This window comes from Ictidomys tridecemlineatus, chromosome 3, assembly GCF_052094955.1.
Source record: "Ictidomys tridecemlineatus isolate mIctTri1 chromosome 3, mIctTri1.hap1, whole genome shotgun sequence".
Taxonomy (NCBI): Eukaryota; Metazoa; Chordata; class Mammalia; order Rodentia; family Sciuridae; genus Ictidomys; species Ictidomys tridecemlineatus.
The window spans coordinates 102051487-102073064 of record NC_135479.1 but is presented as its reverse complement, the minus strand read 5'-3'; the positions used below and the strand labels follow the sequence as shown (position 1 = coordinate 102073064).

The 21578-nt window shown below is 35.6% G+C and overlaps 1 protein-coding gene across 4 annotated transcripts in view; it reads left to right on the top strand.

Annotated features, from left to right (window-relative positions):
- Tsc22d2 (TSC22 domain family member 2) overlaps positions 1-20717 on the top strand; it is a 53633-nt gene extending 32916 nt beyond the window's left edge. For 2 of the 4 annotated variants that reach the window (XR_005726759.2, XR_005726760.2), the window contains 2 exons: positions 12542-12593; positions 14276-14317. Coding sequence is in view for 2 of the 4 variants with exons in the window: in XM_005339905.5 (XP_005339962.2) it covers positions 12542-12593; positions 14276-14536 (313 nt within the window). In the remaining 2 variants the exon portion in view is untranslated. Of the gene's footprint in view, positions 1-12541; positions 12594-14275 lie in introns of all 4 variants that reach the window. The other 2 variants (XM_005339905.5, XM_005339906.5) reach the window with 1 other exon arrangement.
- Positions 20718-21578: the final 861 nt, after the last annotated feature.

Genomic DNA, 21578 nt, shown 5'->3' with positions numbered 1-21578 from the left:
TAAATTAAGAATATTTTATTCTAAACAATGCAACTTTGAGACTCTAAAGAGGATCAGTAAGAGCTTTATTAATGTTCAGTCCACATGAATTTTGTGTTTACTAAGCCACAATATTAATTTAAATCTCAGGTTGAACAAATTTTATTAGCATGTATTCTGTGACTGGATTAAGTCTTTAACATTAGACTAATTGAGTACAAAATATCAAGTAAATTTATTACAGCATAACTAGGATTGTTTAATTCTTTTGGTGAGACATAACTATAATACCTTTTTCTCAGTACTGATTGATTTGTATTTATACCTTGCTGCCTTGGGAGCTTGACTTTTATTTAACTTATAATTTTATAAGATACACTGGGGAAGTAGCCCTTATAAAGTGTCAGAGCTCCAATTGATACAAACAATAGAAGAAACCAGTTGAGGTTTGTTTCCCATGGTAACAGCCTCACTAGTCCTTAACAGCAGTCCTTCAGGTATATAAAACTGTGACCCCATTGTATATATAGAAACTTGTTAGGATCACCCTACTAGTGAGTGGGTAGAGTTTGGATTTTAAAGCAGCTTGTCTTCTTTCAAAGCCTGTGCTTTGAAATACTTCTTGGAGAATTCAGCTTTTTTACTTAGGCAACTTCTGAGAGGTTTTACCTCCCAGAATGTGTGACCCCAGCATGAAATAGAGAACAAAGGGAACTTCAACCAAGTGGTAGTAAGCTGATGACCTAGATAGCTTTATGCTTTTCAAGGCATACATTCACCACGCTCTCTTTTATGTTTATTGGAGGTGATTTCTTTGCTGAGAGCTCTAAGTTGGTAAGATTTTTTTTTTAAACATTCCAAATGCAAAACATTCATGGATTTGTTAAAAGTAAAGGTCAGATTTTCCCCAATACAGTATTCTCATTGTATTAAGGAGCAATGACCATGCTTGATGCTGTGCCTTAGTCTAAACAAGAATCAAGCAACTGTTTCTTTAAAAACCTCTTGTTACTGTCTTATTCTGGGTTTAACTGTTTTGAAACAAATCCCTTGATAATCTTCATTTTATTTATTGCCATCCCTGGACAGTGAGGACAGATTAGAAAGAAATATAAAATAGCAAAGAAAAAATAAATTAACTTTGGAACAAAAACTGGGCTTTGGTTATTAATCCTAATGGCTAGTCTAATATAATTTTACTTTCTCATATATACTGTCCATAGAATTCGAGGGTTTGGGGTTTTTTTGGTTTGGTTTGGTTTGGTTTGGTTTTTGGTACCAGGGATTGAACCCACAGGCGCTTAACTGCTGAGCCACATCCACAGCCCCCTTTTTTTTTTAGTTGTTAATGGACTTTCATTTTATTCATTTATTTATATGTGGTGCTGAGAATCAAAGCCAGTGCCTCACACATGTGAGACAAGCACTCTACCACTGAGCTACAATCCCAGCCCCTCCACAGCCCTTTTTAAATTTGAGACAAGGTCTGTCTGAGTTGCTCAGGGCCTTGCTAAATTGCTAAGGCTGGTTCTGATCCTCCTGCCCCAGCCTCCTGAGCTGCTGGGATTGCAGGCATGAGGCACCACACCTGGCTAGACTTTTTCTTTAAAGCTATTTTAAATGCCATCCCTGCACCTTCAAGAAATAGGCATAAAGGAAATTGTTAGCTAAAAAAATGACCAGAAGCTATTGATATGTTCTTCATTGGTATTTGGATTTTGGTGTACAATGGAATAGTCTTATATTCACTTCATTCAAGTGTCATTATATAAATGTAATTGAGAGGATTTCTTTGGAAATGGCTGCTTAGTTGAAAAATGCTACGACTACGTAGAATGCTTAAGAGGAGGCAAATACGAGATATTAGATCATTAGCTTTCCAAAGAAGGGCAGTTTCTTCCTAACCCCGTGTTTTCCGTATTTCTTCTTAAGATTTGGTTTTTTCCAGTGGCCCTACTTATCTTCTCCATGGTATGAGCCACCTGCCAAATCTAGTCTTTTAGGTCGAGGACAAATGCTAGATACCTGTTTCTTATAGCTTCTTTAGGTAGTCCTCCACCTGGATCTCCATTTCAGATGGAACATAAACATGTTCTTATCAGTAAGATTCCCAGGTTTCTCCACTATGCACTCCCCCCTTATCCCACCCATATCTGGCTGCCTCCATATTAGGACACACTGACCATCTCCCAGCTGGTTGTTGTTCCAGCTCAGAAACCTCAGTCCTCCTTGGCATTTTCTTCATCCATAGGTGAATCCCTTTCCTCCACCATCTCTCTAACCTCACAGATTCACCATACTTCTGTTGTTTAAAAAAAAAAAACTATTCTCCTTGACCTCAGTATAGCACTTTCCCAAACTGTGATCACGCATTTTTCAGTGTTCTGCTATCCGAAGTTCTGCTTTCCCCTTGTTTACTTCAATAACTTTTTCCCAAGACTTATCTTGAATATGACTAGTAACTTTCCTTTTGTCCAACTCTAACCCTGAAAAAAAAGGAATGAAAAGTAAACAATATTTATATGACTACACTAAGTTCCATAAAACTCTGAACTAATTGATTTTTAAAAAAAAGTCCATACAAAAACAATGTTGTGTCTGCCGAAAACTAAAAAATAAATATTTTTTTAAAAATTCTCTCTCTCTCTCTCTCTCTCTCTAAAAATAAAAAAAAATTTTTTTTAAAAAAAGGACATATTTCTTGAGGTGAGGCCAAGCTGTAATGTGGATTTACTAATTCCACATCTAGTGATCTTTCACTAATGGTTACTGCCCAACTTAATATTCTTGCAGCCAGTATTTGTTGAATGTCAGTCATTGTATAGAGAATACTGAGTGGCATCTGACATTTTTTTTAAGATATTTATTTTTTAGCTGTAGTTGGATAAAATATCTTTATTTATTTTTATGTGTTGCTGAGGATCGAACCCAGGGTCCCACACATACTAGGCAAGCACTTTACAGCTGAGCCACAAACCCAACCCCAAATCTGTTATTTTTATAGGAGTGTTACCCAGAAAGATAAATGCTACTAAGATTTGGCTCTATAGGAGATAGGAAGTGAAGTTTGTGTACAATCTAGTCCACCATGGTGGTGCAGATTTGTAATCCCAGCAGCATGGGAGGCTAAGGCAGGAGGATTGTGAAGTTGCAACTTCAGAGTCCTAAGCAACTTAGTGAGACCTTGTCTCTAAATAAAATAGAAAATAGGGCTGGGTTTGTGGCTCAGTGGCCTAGTGCCTCTGAGTTCAATCCCTGGTACCCGCCACCCAAAAAAGGAAATAATCGTTTAAATAAATAAGTGTAAAGCTAGTTACTGATGGGGGGGGTATTTTTATGTCATTACTAAAGAATTTTGAGTTTTAGAAAGATTAGGTGGATTTGGATATATCTGAGTGTGAAAGATTATCCAATGCTTGTTGGTTTCTGAAGTGAAATATGAATATTAATATAGTTTCACTTTTTTGTTTTACTTTCCTTGACATTCTTTTCTATCGTGTTCTTTCTCTAATTTTGTTCATTTTTATACAGTCACATCATGAAAATTTCCCATGTTTTTCAGGTGATTTAAATGTTATTTTTCCTTTTAGTTAAGGAAAGGAATACTGTAATTAACCTTTTAAAGGAAAATTAACATTAACTACAAACTATAAAATGGTTGTTAATAATCATAGTCCTTTCATTGGAAGTCTATCTTTATCCTTTTCCTAAACCACCTAAAATAATTTGACCTCTTATATTCATGCAAACTAAGAATTTTTATTGGATTTATCTCCCTTTTTTAATTTAAATTTTGTATTTTCAAGGAAAGAGTCCCTTAAAATCAGTATTGAAAAATGCTTTATTACATTAAGGTTTACTTTAATCACTAAATTCTGATCTGAATTTTTAGAAGCTTGGTTAGCCATCAGCTTCTATCCCGGCAGACTAAAGGAATGGTTTTAGAATATCTAGAATGAATGTATGAAACTGTGTTCCACTTGTTCCTTTTCTGTATAATTATAGTCAGTTGCTGTAAGCTAGATGTAATTCAGCAGAATTTAAAACCCTCTCTAATTCCTTTCCCCTTTTTCTCTGAGCTACCAGTGTACCTCTAAGTTTAGGTGACTGTCAGTTGTGTTATTTTCTCCATCTCCAGGGAATGATTTACAGTGCTCAGCAATGTGGTGTTGGATTCTTAATTTGACTTTAAACCTTTGTTATGTTTCCTTTGCTCCTCAGTAATTGAAATGATTCAAACCCTTTAGTATGTATCCATTACTCTCTAGTAATTGAAATGATTCTCTCAAAATATCATAACTTAGAAATATAAACACACGTGGAAAAATAAGGTTATGTTAATCTCATCCTTACCTTCTTTGGAAAGCATTTTTTAGTGTAACATCTAAGTTTATGTAGCCTATTATATCATAGATGCTTACCTTAAATTTTGTCTATTTACTTATCATGTTGACTTTGAATAAATAGACATAACTGAGCCAGAGGCACAGTGGCACATGCCTGTATTCCCAGTGACTTAGGAGGCTGAGGCAGGAGAATTGCAATTGGAGGACAGCCTCAGCAACTTGGTCTCACTAAATTGCTTAGGTTCTAGCTATCTCAAAATTAAAAAGAAAAAGGGGTAGGGAAAGGTGGTAAAACACCCCTGGCTTAAATCCCTAGTCCCAAAAGAAAGAAAGTGAGGAGAGCCATAGTGGGAATAATAAACATGATTGGTGTATTTTTAGGCAGCTATAAATCACCCTAAACCAAGGACCTGAATTTTACAAATCACAATATCACTTCTTGATCATTGTTTCCAGTGGTAAATATAGTACCTTATCTTACAGAATGAAGTAGCTTCTAGAGAAGGAAAGAGTTTATATCTCTTCCCTCCTTTTCCCTTGCTTCTGTTTCCTGTTGTTACTTTTCCTGTCTGCCATTTGTTCATGTCTTGAATGTATACTGCATAGAGTAATGACTCCTTCATGAGTTATTTTCATTTTGAATATATTTTTCAGTATTTCCCAAAAATGTGATACAATTAGTCTGTCTTCTCTATTCTGTCCTCCATTTGTCCACCTTCCCAACAGGTAAACACTTAGCTCATGTGTGTTATTTCACAGTTTATGCACATAAAAGCAAACACAATATATATTATCCCTTCATGTAACTGACAATATATTGAGCATATCTCTGTACCTTTACTTAAAGATCTCCAGCTGTGCTGCTGCTCCCATCTCAATACATAGAAAAACATCTTAATGTTTTCAATAGGTATATACTCTTAAACCCAGTAGATGGCTGAGCCATGATTTATTTAACCAGCTTCCTGTTGACAGAAACCTTGCTGTTCTAAACAGTGCTACAATGAGTGTCCTTATAAATATGGTGTTTTCTGTGTATGTAAATATCTATAGGATAAATTTTCAGATGTAGGATTGTTGGTTTAAGGGCGGATGAGAGTTGGGTGGGGAATATGTGTTGGAAATGGTATTGAATTATAGTTTTGATCTGTATTTTTATCGTGTTTGAAATTATTTTTTCATGTGTTTCTTGTGGACTGTCAGTATGAATTCTCCAAATTTTTTGTTGGGCTCCTGGTCTTAGACTTCTAGAAGCACTTTATATATTAGGAAAATTGCTGAAGAAGGTTTTTATTTTTCTATATTTTCAGGAATATATAGAGACTCTGAAGTATTAACGAAATGCTCCTTAATATGAACAATATAGTTGGATTTGGACCAAGGGGGTCTGAGGTAGAAAAGTGACTTTGTGTTGATGCATACTTTTTAAAGTATACTCTTTGATGTATTTTTTACCATGAGAATGTTCTTTTTTGAAAAAAATTTTATTTTGAAGTAATTGTAGACTCACAAGAAATTGTAAAAAAGACAACAATGGGGTAGAGTTTTTGTACACTCTTCTCCCAGTTCCTCTCACTGATAACATCTTGCCTGACCACCGCACAGGGCCAGACCAGGAAGCTGATATTAATGCAGTCCACTGCATGTGTTCTCTTTTCACATGTTTCTTATTTCTACCTCCTGACCAGAAATTTGGCCTAAAATTGACTGGATGAATATAAAATATACTGAAGGCATTGGTGACCAGTGTTTTTGTAGAAATGATGACACTATCCATCATTGCATAAATATTTAGCCTTTGTTTGTTTGTTGTGCTGGGGGTCAAACCTAGGGCCTTGAACATGCTAAGCAAGTGCTTTGCCACTGAGCTACACCCCAGCCCCCCAGCTTGGTTTTTAATCGTGTTTTGATAAATGCTTTTCATCATACCACTGTAAGAGTGGCTACTTAAGAAAATAATAATGTAAGGTTTGTAAATAGCCATTTACCTGCTTGCTCAGGGTGAATAATTTCTTTAAAATCACTTGTCTTGTGTTGCTAATAAAAATCATGGGGCATTTTTGTGGGGGGTTTTTTAATCACAAAATTAAGCAGATTGTTTTACATTAGTAGAATTTATCTTCAGAAAATACATAAATTTTTAAGTTCTTGGCTTAATTTACTGTTAATTTCATCTAGTAATTTATTCTTAATAATAGAAGTTTGTGTTTTGCCAGAGGTTAATTCTGTATGAATTAATCTAGATGCTTTAGAAATAAGAATTTATATTTTCTCTTATATTATATTAAACTGTAAATATTCTGTAGTCCTCTCTTACAGAAGAGGGGTGAATTTTTTTAAATTATGTTTAACTTTCACAACCTTGCTGAACTATACATTCATTAGATTTACTTTTTATAATCTGCAACTTATGACTTTTTCCCCTAAAAATTAAAGAAAACATGGATTTTTTTTTTTTTTTTTTAAAGAACAGGCAAACTGTTACTCAGGTTAGAATTACTGTTTGCCATTTGGTAGTAATGATGTATTATTATGATTGTGATTCATAGAAAGTTTAGAAGGGTCTTTGAGTGAAACAGGATAATTTTTTTACAGTTTTATATTTATCTATCTCTAGCTTTCTGACAAACCAGAACAACAGTTTGCTTCTTAATGAATAGGTAAACTACACTGGCTGTGTAAAGACCATTGAGCAAGAGCCTTTTCTAAGAAGTTTTCTCCCTTATCCTCAGAGTTGAACTTTTTCTGGGAATGTGCTAGATAAGATAAATGGTATTACGAATGTGGTTTGATCTTTGGATCTATGCTTATGGCTTCACAGTTCATATTTGGTGTTTAGTTAAAGCATTCTTCATAATATGTGTGACTTGGGGTCTATTCTAGGTCACAGAGCGCTGCTTTCCTTCTTGACAGCCTTACTGTTTTAGAAGGAAACCTGTTTTGACATTAGATCTAGGTTTGAATTCTGTTCCTAGCAGTGTGTCTTTGAGCAAGTTACTTGGCTTATTTGTAAAACAAGAATATTGCTCAGGCTTAATCATAAGAATTAAATAATTTGTGCCTGCCATAAAATGTACAGTGATTAATTATTATTTTCCTCTACCTTATTGCTTTGTTAATTAGCATTTGTATAGAGAAGAGGACAGAAGACAAAGTAGTCAAAATATGTCCACTTGGGGAAAATTTTGCATTGGTCTTATTTTAGACAAATAACTATGATTATCTGTCCACATCACTACAGATAAAGATAAAAGTTGATTTCTCATGAAGAGTTTTTTTTTTTTTTAATGTGAAATCAAGTTAGATTATCCTTGCCTTCACTGATTTTAACTTGTGAAGTAGAGGTTCTTACCTACCCAGCCTCATTTCTTAGTGAGGTTGCAAGGGCTCTCCTAAATATTAAGGAGACCTGAGAACAAATCTGTGGTGGGAGCCAGTTGGGATAAGTTAGAAGAGCACAGGAAGCTATGCTGTCTTCCCCCAGCATTGATACCTTCAGTTTGACTTCTCCTGTAAATGTGTTGGCAGTTGGCTTTATTTACTAAATTCAAGCTCATTTGGTTCTTATAGGGCAATTCTCGTAAGTAAAAAATTATCACATAAAAGATAATACATTCATTCTTACTATCTTTGCACAGTTCTGTTTTTCTGTTCATTTCTTCCATATCTGCAACTTTTAATTTATGTGTAAATGCTATCAAGGTCCATAGTAAACAGAAAGTTTCTTTTTTAAAATTATTCTTTGGCTTTATTCAGCACTTACAGTGTACATAATAATAGTTTAAAAGGGAAGATTCTAAACTCTTCATATTCCCCATGCTTCTGAGGCAGTAATAATAGCACTTGGTTTGAAATTTATTTGTTTCAGTTTGAGTATGGCTGTACATATGCACACCATTTCATCTAAAGCATACGGTTTATTCTTAACTGCCTTTGGGGTACCTAATTGTGTACTTGGTATATGTACACTCTGTTGAGAGTACTAAAAAGAAAGACGGGAAGCCTTAGGTAGCTTAAGTTGAGAAACTCCTTAACCATCAAAATATGATGTGATGAATACAATAATAAAAGTTGTGATACTATAACATTAGGTGATGAAAAGAAACTTGAAAGGGAGTTATTCATTTAGTTTTATTAATCTTTCTCATATTAAAAACTAAATCACTATTAACTTTGAACACCATAGAATACACCTTTCTACCCTCATTGATAAGGTATTTTTAAACCTTACTCTTGGATATTGAAATATAATAGTACCTTCTTTTTGCTAAAGAGTGCCATATTGATATCCTTATTATAAATCTTCTGTTTAAAGCAATGGTTCTCAAACATTAGTTTATCAGAATCACAAGGAGGGTTCCTATCAGTAGCCCCATCCCAAGAGTACCCAACTCGGTAGGTCTAGAGTAGATCCAGGTATCTCCATTTCTAGTGAGTTCCTACATGATGCTGATCCTCTGATCTAGGAGCTTCACTTTGAAAACTATGGATTGATCAAAATTCTAAAAATTGGCTAGGCATGGTGGTGTGCATCTGTAATCCTGGAGACTTGGGAGGCTGAGGCAGGAGGATCACAAGTCTGTGGGACCTTCGGCAACTTAGACCCTGTCTCAAAATTTAAAAGGGGAGTTAGGGGGCTTGGATGTAGTTCAGTGGTAAAGTGCCCCTGGAGTCATTCCCCATAACCCAAACTAATAAATGTTTTTGGATGGCTTGCCAATGTCATCCAGTGTTTGTTTCAGATCTGATCACTACCATTTCTAATTACTGCCAGTATACATTTGAGCTCTTATGTGCCAAACACTGTATTCACATCTTCACAGAAGTGAAGATATGGAACCTCCTGAGGAATTTAGCCAAAGGAACCACACATGATGGCACATGTCTATAATCCCAGCACCTCGGAAGGATGAGGCAGAAGGATTGCAAGTTTAGGACCAGCCTTGGCAATTTAGCAAGGCCCTTAAGCAACATAATAAGATCCTGTCTCAAAATAATAATAGAAAGGGATATGGTTCAGGGTTCAGTGGTATAGTGCCCTGAGTTAAATCTCCAATACCAAAAAAAAGGTATGTGTCAGGGGGTGATCAGCCTAACAGGATCAACGGTGGCAGTATTATAGTGGTAAAAATAATCACTATTATATATTTAATGCTCAGTGTGCTAGAAACTATTTCAAGTACTACTAAAACTCATTTAATCCTCATAAGAGTTTCATGAATTAGTGCATATAATCCTTATTATAGATGAAAAAATTGTAAATGTTAAATAATTTCTAAAAATTCACACAGTGAGTATATGGAGGAGCCAGAATTTGCTATTCTACCTTCCTGCATTGCAAAAAAAAAAAATGTGAATATTGGTGGACTGCAGGAGGAGTAGAATAATTGACTCTTAGAAAAGGTATCAGAGATGACACTGGAGAATCTTAAGGAATAAGTGGAATACAGTTGCACTTCCAAATGAGGGATTATTTTCTTCAAAGCCAAAGAAACCCGAGAGAGCTTATATTCCTCAGATTGTAGGTAGTTATATAAGACCATAATGCAGTAGGCCAGATGGAGTGTAAGAACTAAAAAGAGACCATATAAGGCATAGGTCAAGATCATGAAGAATTTTGTATACCAAGCTTGAAATTTTTATATTAGAATTAGGGATATTTTTCCTTCCCCTCCCCCCCTTTTTTTTCCTTCTATAACTGTCATCTCTGTAAGCCAGTGGTTCTCAAATATGGTCAGGTAGCAGAATCAGCATCATCTAGAGCTTGTTAGAAATGCATATTGGCTGGGAATATAGCTTAGTTGGTAGAGTGCTTGCCTCGAATGCATAGGACCTGGGTTCAATCCCCAGCACCACAAAAAAAAAAGAAAGAAAGAAAGAAATGCATATTGCTTGGTCTACCCTATTCCTGCTGAATCAGAAACTGGTGGGTGGGCAGAGCCCACTAGTCTGTTTTTACCAAACCTCCAGATGACTGTATGCTAGCTTGAGACCACTGCATTAGGTTACTGAGTAAAGTAACAGCAATCAGTAGTCACAGGTCATTATAGTGTTAATAATCATGTCTGTGACTGATTTAATTCTACTAAGAGTACAGCACTCAACAGACTTGAACTACTAACCCATAAAGTCCCGAGTTTTCAATTCTGTAAATATTTCCACAGAATTACACATGTACATTAAAATAAATTGGCAATAATATTCTAGAGCTTATATATATTATAATATTATAATCATAGTTAATTTTTAGTGGCAGTATATATGATCACCTATCATATACTTAAATATATACAGCATTTAAGTTTTTGAGGTTTTCCACATCTAGTACAATGGGACAAAATGGGTTAGTACCTTTCAAGGGATATGTACCTATAATATTATCCATAAATTGGAATATGCATCTATATACCTACAACATTATTCATATCTTGTAAGCCTGTTTCTAATGTGAAAGAAATCAAGGACAAGAGTTTTTAGATTAACATTCAAAGAGTAGCATGGTAACTATTCCTTTGCTACAGGATTTTAATCATTTAAAAAGAAGCAATAAACCATTTTTAAGAGTTTTTTGAGTTGTTTAAAACTGATATTAAAGCTTAACATATCGAAGTATTTAAATAAAATATGTCAAAGGAATAGAATTAATTAACTCTTTCCTGGTAGAAATAAAAATATGGAAAGTATAATTAGAATTCTCAAGCAAATGCTCATCTAAATCCTTGTCACCATTTTTTTTTTTTTTTTGCCCAAGTATGGTTGGTTCTGGCACTGAATGTTACACTATATCCTCATAGTTTATATGCTTCTGTAATTTATAGTTGCATATAGTCTTATTTTACTTTGCACAGCCCTCTACAAGCATTTAAAGCCCACTGTGTATAAAGTATTTGTTAACGATCTGTATATCCTTTCCAGTTATTAGGTATACAAAATCTTTTTCATCTTAGAAATGGCAACAGCAATGAGTGAAACAATTTGCTGTAATCAATGTAGTTAATGCTCAAATAAACAAAACATAGTGTTTTCCAGGTATTAATTCAATTTCTAAATCCCAGAGTTTCAGGGATTTAGAAGAGGAAAGTTCATTAAAGTTTTGACACCAACACCTTCATTTTATGAATGGGGATGCTGAGGTCCAAGGAAGTTAAGTAGATGATTTGCTAATGGTCACAGGGGTGAGTTGTGAGTAGCAGAACCAGAATTATAACCAGATCTTCTTTGATCACAATCTAAAAGATACAACTACTTTGAACAATATATTTCTGAGGCTTAATCTGATATAACCATTTAAAGTAAAATAGTATTCTGGTATTTTAGTACCAAATTCTTCTGACTTTGTATATTTAGAAATGTTTTGTATAAAAATTATTTTAAAGACCTTTATATTTACATAATAAAGTTATCAGATGTTCTTTTACAAGAGTGATTTTTTTAAAAACCTACTGTTTTTCAAAATTGATAAAAATACCAATAAGAAAATATAGTCTTCCTACTTTTATTACTTAATACATGGGAGAATATAAACCACCAAAGAGGACAAATATTCAGCCTTCTAAGTCATTAGCAAACAAGTGCTGAATTAGCATGTAAACTTGGGATGTGTACATCCTGGCTAGACTGCTTTCAGTTGTTTTCAGGAAAAACTGGTCTAACCCACATGCCTTATTACGTGATTTTTGCCAGCAGGTAACCTATAATCAAAGCATGTAGGTCTGCCAGAATGTTGAGTTCCTTGTTAACCAGCTGTGCCCCCAAAGCCCTCTGGATTATTTTTAGAGGCCATCTCTAAATCATCATCTGAGTTTTAACACAACAAGTAATCACTGGGATTTCCACACGAGAGGGATGAGACTGATTGTAGAGTGGAGTGTAAGAGATAAAAGGGTACTACTCATTCAAACTATCCTTTGAAGACCACTGAAATGAGATCTTCTGAATAAAATTGAGAGTTACTTTTAAGGCAGCATATGCATATTGTAGGCAAATTATAAATGTTGGAACTACAAAGGAATTTGAGAAGTTATCCATTTACTGAGATCCTCTTGTTAATAGAACTCTTTGAGTTTTGAAATTGGGAGAATAGACTTATTAATAAGCTATTTTATGCAATCATATTTGGTTTTAAATAAAACATAAATGTCTTTTACATTATTAAGAGTTGGAAGGGAGATTAAATTTTTTAGAATAATTTAATGAAATATTCTAATTTTTTCCAGTGCATCTGGGGGAGGTGTTGTAGCCATTGACAACAAAATAGAACAAGCAATGGTAAGTAAAAGTTTATAGTCCTCTAATTTCATAGATTGTGGGTCCTGTGAAGCACTTTGTACTTATCAATTCTAGATAACAAAGATCTAATTTCTTTTTTTTTTAAAGAGAGAGTGAGAGAGGAGAGAGAGAATTTTTAATATTTTATTTTTTTAGTTCTCGGCGGACACAGTATCTTTGTTTGTATGTGGTGCTGAGGATCGAACCCGGGCCGCACGCATGCCAGGCGAGCGCGCTACCGCTTGAGCCACATCCCCAGCCCAAGATCTAATTTCTTAAAAGTTGACTAGATTATATTTTTTGGTAATGAGATTTAGTTGAAAATGTTAGAACACTGAGAATTTTTAGTCTAAAGATACAAGCTGAGTAAATATTTCTCCCATTTGGACATGTTATATTTCATGCATCACGGTTGAGAAAGGGCCATTGGAAGGGACCAGTGAAATCACGCAGCTGAGCATGGTGATTTCATCAAAGGCCATGTCTCCATGAGCTTCAATGAGTTGACTGGTTTCAGGTTCTGGTTTCTGCTGTTGCCATCATTTTTTGGAGGGGGAGGGTGTTCCCTTAAGATACATTGATTCAAGAATATTTAAAGTAGCCAGGCATGGTGGTCCATGCCTGTAATCCTAGCAACTTGGTAGGTTGAGGTAGGAGGATCACAAGTTCAAGGCCAGTCTAAGCAACTTAATGAGATTGTCTCAGAAAATACAAAGGGATAGGATAAAGTGATAAAGCACCCCCTGACTTCAATCCCAGCACCACAAGGAAAAAAACAAAAAAAAGATCATTATAAGTATAGATGAGCTATAAATAAGGACTCTTGATCTCAGACTGTTAGGAAAAATAAATTCCAAGATTTTAGAGTTGGAAATTACATTGTCCATATCTTGTAAGCCTGTTTCTTCTGTAAAAGAAATAAAGGACAAGAGTTTGTTAGATTAAAAAATAGCATGGTAACTATTCCTTTGCTACAGGATTTTAATCATAAAAGAAGCAATAAACAATTTTAGAGTTTTTTCAGTTATTTAAAACTGATATTAAAGCTTAACATTTTGAAATAGTTAAATATGTCAAAGAATAGAGTTAACTCAATCTTGCCTGGTAGAAATAAAAATAGAGAAAGTATAATCAGAATTCTCAAGTAAATGCTAATCTAAATCCCTGTCACTTTATCTCTCTCTAAAGTAGTTCTGCGGCTGATTTAATATCATTTTTTCATTGGAGCATTACTCCAACATGTAAGCATGTGGTTTTTTTAAAACCTTTTTTTTAATTCTAAGCTTAAATTGATTTGAGGGAGTGAATATTACTGGAAATCATCCAAAATTTTGAAAAGAAGACTTTGATGGTGCATACTTTTAATCGCAGCTACTTAGGCTGAGGCACCAGGAGGATTGCAAATTTAAAGCTAGCCTGGGCAACATATCAAGAACTTGTCTCAAAAAGAAAAGAAAAAACTGGGGACTTGCTGCTCTAGTTGAGAACTAGATTTTACTCAACCCATCACCCATAGGCCTAGTCATGATATAGCAGGAACATTAAAAGCAAGAGCAGGAAAACATATAAAAACACTGTTTATAAAAAAACACTTTGTGTTTACAGGGCACCAAGTAGTCTAGAACCAAAAAGCAATGCCTTTTCCTTTCTATTTTTGATATTCCTAATTTTGTTTTTCACAGGATCTGGTGAAAAGCCATTTGATGTATGCAGTAAGAGAAGAAGTGGAAGTTCTAAAGGAACAAATAAAAGAATTAGTTGAAAGAAACTCTTTACTTGAACGAGAAAATGCACTGTTAAAATCTCTTTCAAACAATGATCAGTTATCCCAGCTCCCAGCCCAACAGGCCAATCCTGGTAGCAGTTCTCAGCAGCAAGCAGTGCTAGCACAGCCTCCACCGCCTGCGCAGCCTCCGCAGCAGCCGAATGTCTCCTCAGCATAAGCTTTCTTAAGCCTCACTAAGGAAAACACTGACAGCAATCCATCTGTGTGCCACTGCTGTTCTTCCCACTTTATACGAAAGCAAGTAGCCATGCTTTGGTTGTGTGTTTGGCCTTTTCAGTATTAGACAATCATTCTACAAGAGCTTTTCCTCTCTAAGATGTCATGCAGCGCTGTCGATGTCCAGTTCTATGTCATCAGTACACACGGAGAAAAATAGATGGGGTTTTCTAAAGCAAGCAGAAGTCTGCATTTCACCTGGTGCGCATGAGTAGGGTCTTTAAGAGTTTTGGTGGCTCTCCATGTTTCCTGTTACCATGGATTTACCTTGAGCCTTCTTACCACATCATAAGTAACAGTTCATCTAAAGAGCCACTTTTCTTTCAACATCAGTAACATTTGCCTACATAAGTTTTCATTTATTTGTGTTTTATTTATTACAGGGCTGCTATTTTCATAATGTACATGAACAATGTCACAGAACTTTTTTAATTTTTTTGAATAATTATAAATATCAGTAAAGGAATTGAAAGACAGGATTGCATTTAATAGATAAAACGTTTAGGCAATAATTGAACAAAAGAATCCTGGCATATTTCTAACACTAATGGCAATTTAGCTTTGGTATTTATTTTCAGTAGTAAAGACCCAGCTTGAATGTAAATTTTGTATAGTGTAAGTATGAAGAACGTAGTGCAGCTGTACAGGTAGTCACCAGTTATTGTGATATAATAAATAATTGGGCTATTTTGATGAAGAAAACTTTGTTCATTTGTTTCTACTTTCTAATAGAGAAATTGCCACGATTCCTCTGCTTTCTGACATTTCGTATGACTTTTCTTTTGGTTGGGAATAAAAAGCTGTGAAATTGTTCAACCTACTTTGTAACCAAAGAAGCAAAGCTGTGTAATGGAGTTTTGTTTTTTGTTTTGTTTTTTTTTGTTTTGTTTTGTTTTTATATATATAATGCACATTCTTTATGTATTTTTATTTAGTGTTTTCTCGGTCACAATTTTCTTTGCTGTCTAGCATGATCTGCATGACCTATAATCTTTGAACCACTTTCGTACCTCATGTTTTTATCCAGCACTCTTATTGTAATATGTACTAGTCTGTGAACAATGTCAAATAAAAAAAAGAACGAACAGGTGGTTTGGTGGAGCTGAGCTAGTGTGCAAAACGCTAGTTGTACAAAAACAAAAATGAAGTGAGCCATCTTTTGTTCATTTAAAATGGTGTTTTGAATTTCATATGCAGAAAACGTTTTGTTACATTGCAGATTTTAATGTATTTAATAAATGCAACATGCAGATTAAGTGCAGTGTATACTGAGTATTTAAATTAAAATGTACATTTCATAAATACAGTTTCAAGAGAAAGCATCATTTTGTGTATACTAACACATTAAGTGTATGTCAGAAATTGATGTATAAATATATATTTTAACACATTTTCTGAAATTAAACTGCAGTTTTGTTGAAATATGTGGCTCTATATGTGTTCAAAATTTGACTAGATTTGTATTTTCACAGTTCAGAGTATTCCTTAAATGTGAAAACCTGTGTTGTTAATGATTTAATGATAGTTCTTAAATTTTCAAAGTAAATAATTTGAAGATTGCTAGAATGGTGAGCAATATTTGTACTCAATAATCATATTACATTAAGTAGGAAATCCTTGTCTACCAAAACTTTTACTTGAATTCAGAAAGGTGCCTGTAGAAATTTACATGCTCTATCTATAGCCAGTGAACTAATCAGGAATTAATGAGAAATGGTAGTTACCTCTCCATGTTAAAGAGGATAAGTGTTCTTTATTTGAAATAAAAGCTTAATCAGATTATCCACAAACAAAAGGCATAAAATTGAGATGTACATGGGATTACCAAATATTTTATATTCTAGTTGCTGCAGGATGTATTTTCAGCGAACACATTTTTAATGTTAGTTCCTTCAAATATTTCTAGTTATTATCTATATAGGCTTGATAGTCACCCTAAGAACGTGAAGTAGAGCCACAGTGGGTAAGATAGAATGTGAAGTGGGAGTGTTAACTAAAAGATGTGCTGCGTGCACCCTTCAGTGCTAACAGTGAGTGCTTCACTCAAAGAAAAACATGCAAGAAAAGCTTGGGAGAGCTGGGAATGTTGTCAGTGGGAGAGCACTTGCCTGGCACGTGTAGGGCCCTGCAGTTGTTGACCCCAATACTGGGAAGAAAAAAAAAAAGTTGCAATTTTTGTGAAAGTAAGAGATAAATTTTTGGTTCTGGGGACAGAAATATTTTATAAAGGATAGTAGCTGTGATCAAGAAAATTAATATGTTAAAGTTTAAAATGGTAACAGCAGTCACTACTAATGTTAAAAAGGAGAGGAAAGCATTCACAGGAGAAATAAAGTGGTTTCTGAAGTTTCAACCTCTAGTAACCTAAGAAATACAAGTTAATATTTTTAACCAGTTGTTGTGTCTTTTAAATAACAGGGCTTAATGTAGTAAGTCAGGCTTTTCTGTGTACTTGAGAAAGAAATTTGACAATATGTATCAAGAGCCTTAAATAATAATAGTCTTTTCAGTTCAGTGATGTAAGAACTCTTGGTGCAATGTCAGATATACAAAATTATTGTGCCTGCCCTCTGCTTACTTTCTCCTTCCATCAGAACTCAAAATTCTCCCTTTAGCCCAGCACCTCCCACCCCCACTAAAAAAAAAAAGAAAGCTGCAAAGAGAAGTCCCTACATCCACACCTCGCATTCGGGGATAAAGTGGAAAAGCTATTAGACTTGTATTTGGAAGTGCTGAGCATTCCCCCAATGGGTTAGTTTGTTTAGGATCTTGAGTAACTTTCAGTTTTACCTTGAAGCTTTGGGTCTTGCTCCAAATAGAATATTAACTGGTTGAAATTCAATTTGGGGGCAGTCTTATAGGTATGTTGTGTATCTCTAATTTCTCAATGTAGTGTCTACAGACTTGGGTGCTACATAAGTGTTCTGTTGGTTTATTTAGGCAACCAGGAATTCATAAAGTAGAAATTTTTGTAATACAGTTGTATCTATATAATTCAAATATGATCTTCCCCAAAGAAAATTCATCTTATATAATTCCAATGTGATGTTGGAACTTGCAACATCTCAAAAGACAACACACCAAAAAAAAAAATTTATTTTAACTCAAATTATAATTAAGTTATAAATGAAGCTATATAGCCCAGTGGTTGATATGATTGAATTCTCTTCAATAATACTGTTAAAAAGACAAAGCTTAGTCTTCAAGATTTACAGTTTAAGGTTACAGACAACAGATACAACAGATACAAAGCACCAGTTGGGGGGGAAAACCTTACTTGGTACTTGTACAAAAGATGGCTTTGTCAGAGTAGGTTTCCTAAGAGGTGACATCTGAGTTTTAGGTTACAAGAGCCAAGTGGAAAGGCATTCCAAGCACAAGAAAACAGTGCTCAGAGGTTTAAAGCAGAAAACATGAATAAGAGTCTTAAGTGAGCCCCAGAATTTCCTGGGAAACAGTGGCAGTGATGACCCCACTAGCCCTGGTGGTCTTGGCACCTATTCGAAAGCAAGAATGATTTATTGAATGGTTCTAAGCAGTATGATATGTGCTCAGATACAGTGGCAGATGGGAAGTCGATTTCGGGCTGAAACTGGAAGCTAAGAAATAATTTTGGAGGGACAATAGGAATTCAGAGAAGAAATGATGAAAAGGCAAAGTTGCACAGGCAGTTCCTGTGAAGCTGGTGGAGGAAGTGTGTGTTGGGACTTTCTGTGTCGTTTTTCAATGGATGTTCCATTCCCAACATCAGATGTCTTGTTTCCTTGCCCTTTCAAGGAAAATCAAAGAGCCCCAACTCATACTTGAAAGTTTGAGTCCGTCTTTTATGTCCAACAGCCATATATTTCATATATCTCTATGAAATCAAAGTCTTTGTTTCCTGTTAAAAGAAATTTCAAGAATCTAATAAAAGAGTGGGGGACATGTAGGAACCTTGATGATCACTTTCTGCCTCTGTCAGTTCAGCCCTAAAGGTTAATAAAATTTAATCCTTTTATGGTGACTAGGATTAGCATAATTCCAAAGCCTTTCCCTAAAGAGATGTTTCTTGCTCTCTGAAAGGATGAATGGCTTCTGGATCCTGATAACACTAGTCAGACTAGATTTTGCCAAGTTTTAGCCTTTTGTCCTTTGAGGGAGATCAATCCAGCAGACTTCTAGATCAGTCCCCAGTTCAGGCAGCAGCCCCCTGCCACTGCCCTTCTCCAGCCTCCTAGTAATCCATGTTTTTATTTTCTAGCAATACTACTCATTTATTATTCTGTGAGGTACAGTTGCACCAGTTTATCTTTTTTTGACATTCCAGAATATATCCTTGTCTCATTAATTCTGTACCAGGTCACAGAAATCCATACGGAGATCTGCTCTTCAAATACATATATTCTCTTTGTAGGTGGAAGGATCACCTATATAAGTGCTATGGTTACTATTTCCTGAGTGGGGTACAATTAGTATGGCATGCTATGTGAGGCACTGTATAAAGCAAGTTTAAGTTCACAGACATCTGCACTCCCCCTCCACCCCCACCCCTTAATGGAATCATCAGATAAAGAAACTAAAACAGCTTTTCAAGATTAGTGATGGCAAAGTAAGAAGCTGGTGTTTTGCACTGGCACAGTCCACTTGGTCATTGAATTGGTTTAACATACCTGGAGGGTGAGTTAGCTTTATTTTTCTTTCTCTGCACAGGGAAACTGATAGATTAGGCTGTTTGAAGTATTTTCCTGCAGCCTAATGTCTCAGATCCAGAGATTTACAGACTTAAGACATTGCCTACAGAAGCCATAGTTACCCCTCAAAAAAGGGAAGGCAAAGGTGTGCTAACTTGGAAAAAACTGAATTTTAAAACAAGACAAATGCAACCCTACAACTCTCCCATGAAAAAAAATCGAGGCTACCTTCTCATTCCAGCCTCCAGAATGCCTGCAATGTTCCCACGTAACAACAAAGTGCTCTTTCCCACTGCCATACAGAATGTTTTCTAGATCACAGTTCTGCTGTCATTCTCAGGCAAGCAACGCATCTATAGATAGATCAAACCAGAGCAAGTCCATACGTGTGCACGAGGTACTATCAGGTCAGTGTCTAGTTCTAGTATTACTACTAGAAATAAATATACAGTATCACTTAATCAGGTGGCAGACTTGTATAGACAAGAAAAAAAATGTGTAAATTATAAAGCAGCCAAAAGTGAAGTTCAGGAGGAATTTGGGTTACATTGTTTTGTTTTATAAAAACATTGTAGAAATGTGATTCCATTCTCTTTTAGTGTAGGTGCTGTGCCCTGTACGAGACATTTGGGGATAAAAAGATGAAAGGGACATGATCCGTGCCCTCCCAGAGCTCAGGATCCATGGACAGGCCGAAGCTGGAGCAGTGCAGTGCCAGTTTCAGGTTCAGGGTCATAGTGTGTGGACCTCAGACTTTATTAGATAAAGGTTCATGTAAATAACAGTGACATTGCCATGTCATGTGAAACTCTGTGCCTTTGCCAGGAAACAACTTCAAATCACCTATGGAGCTCTAACATTAAACAATGCTTTTAGAAAGAGGAACTGGTTAAAAATAAAAAGCCTCCCACCTCTACTTGGAGGCTATGAGATACTCCCGCAAAAGAGAAATTAGCCTGAGATAGAAGTTTACACATTTTTTAATACCCTAAGTTTTTAGTAGATAATGAAACTGATTTAAATCTAACTTGGCTAGAACAGGATTTGTGTGTCATGAATTATACTGTCTATTGTCTCACAAAAAAACATATCTTGGCTGACAAAAGCAGCTACCATTCAGGAACCAAGTTAAGAATAACTCAGGTGCCTGATGCCAAAAACAAATCCCTTAATAGAGCTGAGAATCCAGAAAGAAACACAAAGGTATACTGAGTATATGACAAAAGTGGTGTTTCAAATCAGTAGGGAAAGAAGGAATTAGTCAACTTGTACTGAGACAGCAAAGCCATATGGGAAGAAAGCAAAAGGTTTAGATCTCTCACAAAAATGGATTCCACCAGGACTAGCAGGAAGCCTTCTGCTCTTTCGGTCACATATCCTTTGTAGAAATTGAACCATGGAAAAGCAAATAATTACAGGAAGAGAGAGTTGACCTCAGCAAAATAAGGAAAATGCAGGTGAAAATACAAGAAACCATCTCAGATCCAATGGGGCAAATATTAAAAAGAATATAAATCTGTAAATCAAGAGCTGGCAGGGTGTGGAAAGCAGGAATCCCACCTTGCTGGTACTTGACAGGTTGTTGGCCCAGCTATGTTTCAAAGCAATTGGGTGGCACAATTAAACCTTAATATTCACATGCCCTGTGACCCGACAACTCTAGTTTTTAATATATACACAAAAGAAATGCACGTGCTCACAAGGCGGCTTACACAGTAATGTCATTTGCACCTTTGCTTGTCATAGTATAAAACTGGAAAACCCAAACACCCATCAAGGGAGTAGAATACAGTACACGTCATAAAGTACCAAGTACCAACGAAAAACAAGAGGCCTAGTGCACCATCACAGAAAGATCTGGGATACAAAGTTAAGTTGTGAAAAGTTGTGGGAGTAAAAACTGAAGAGCAATACATGTAACCCATGTGACACCATTGTCAACACACAGCCCCGTGTTCCCACGTGCGGATGCCGCACACTGTACTTCCAATGTGTGCACTAGTGTGCTGGGCACACACTCAAGGCCCCGCAGGATACCACCGGACTGCCAGCAGGAGTTTGGTGCGTTAGCTTTAACTGTAATGTTTCATGTTGATGAATATGCATTCATGTACTGTTTGTGTAATGGCAAATTAATAAATTAGAAAAAATAAAATAGAAGGCGTTTTTTTCTTCTTGTCCACTCTCTCTGCCCCCACCCCCGGTGCTCTGGGTCTTGCATCTTCAGTCTTCTCTTCCCAGAAAGGTTTCTGTCTCCACCATATTTTCTACTTCTGCCTTTCCTCTGCATCTTCACATGGAAATTCCACCAGG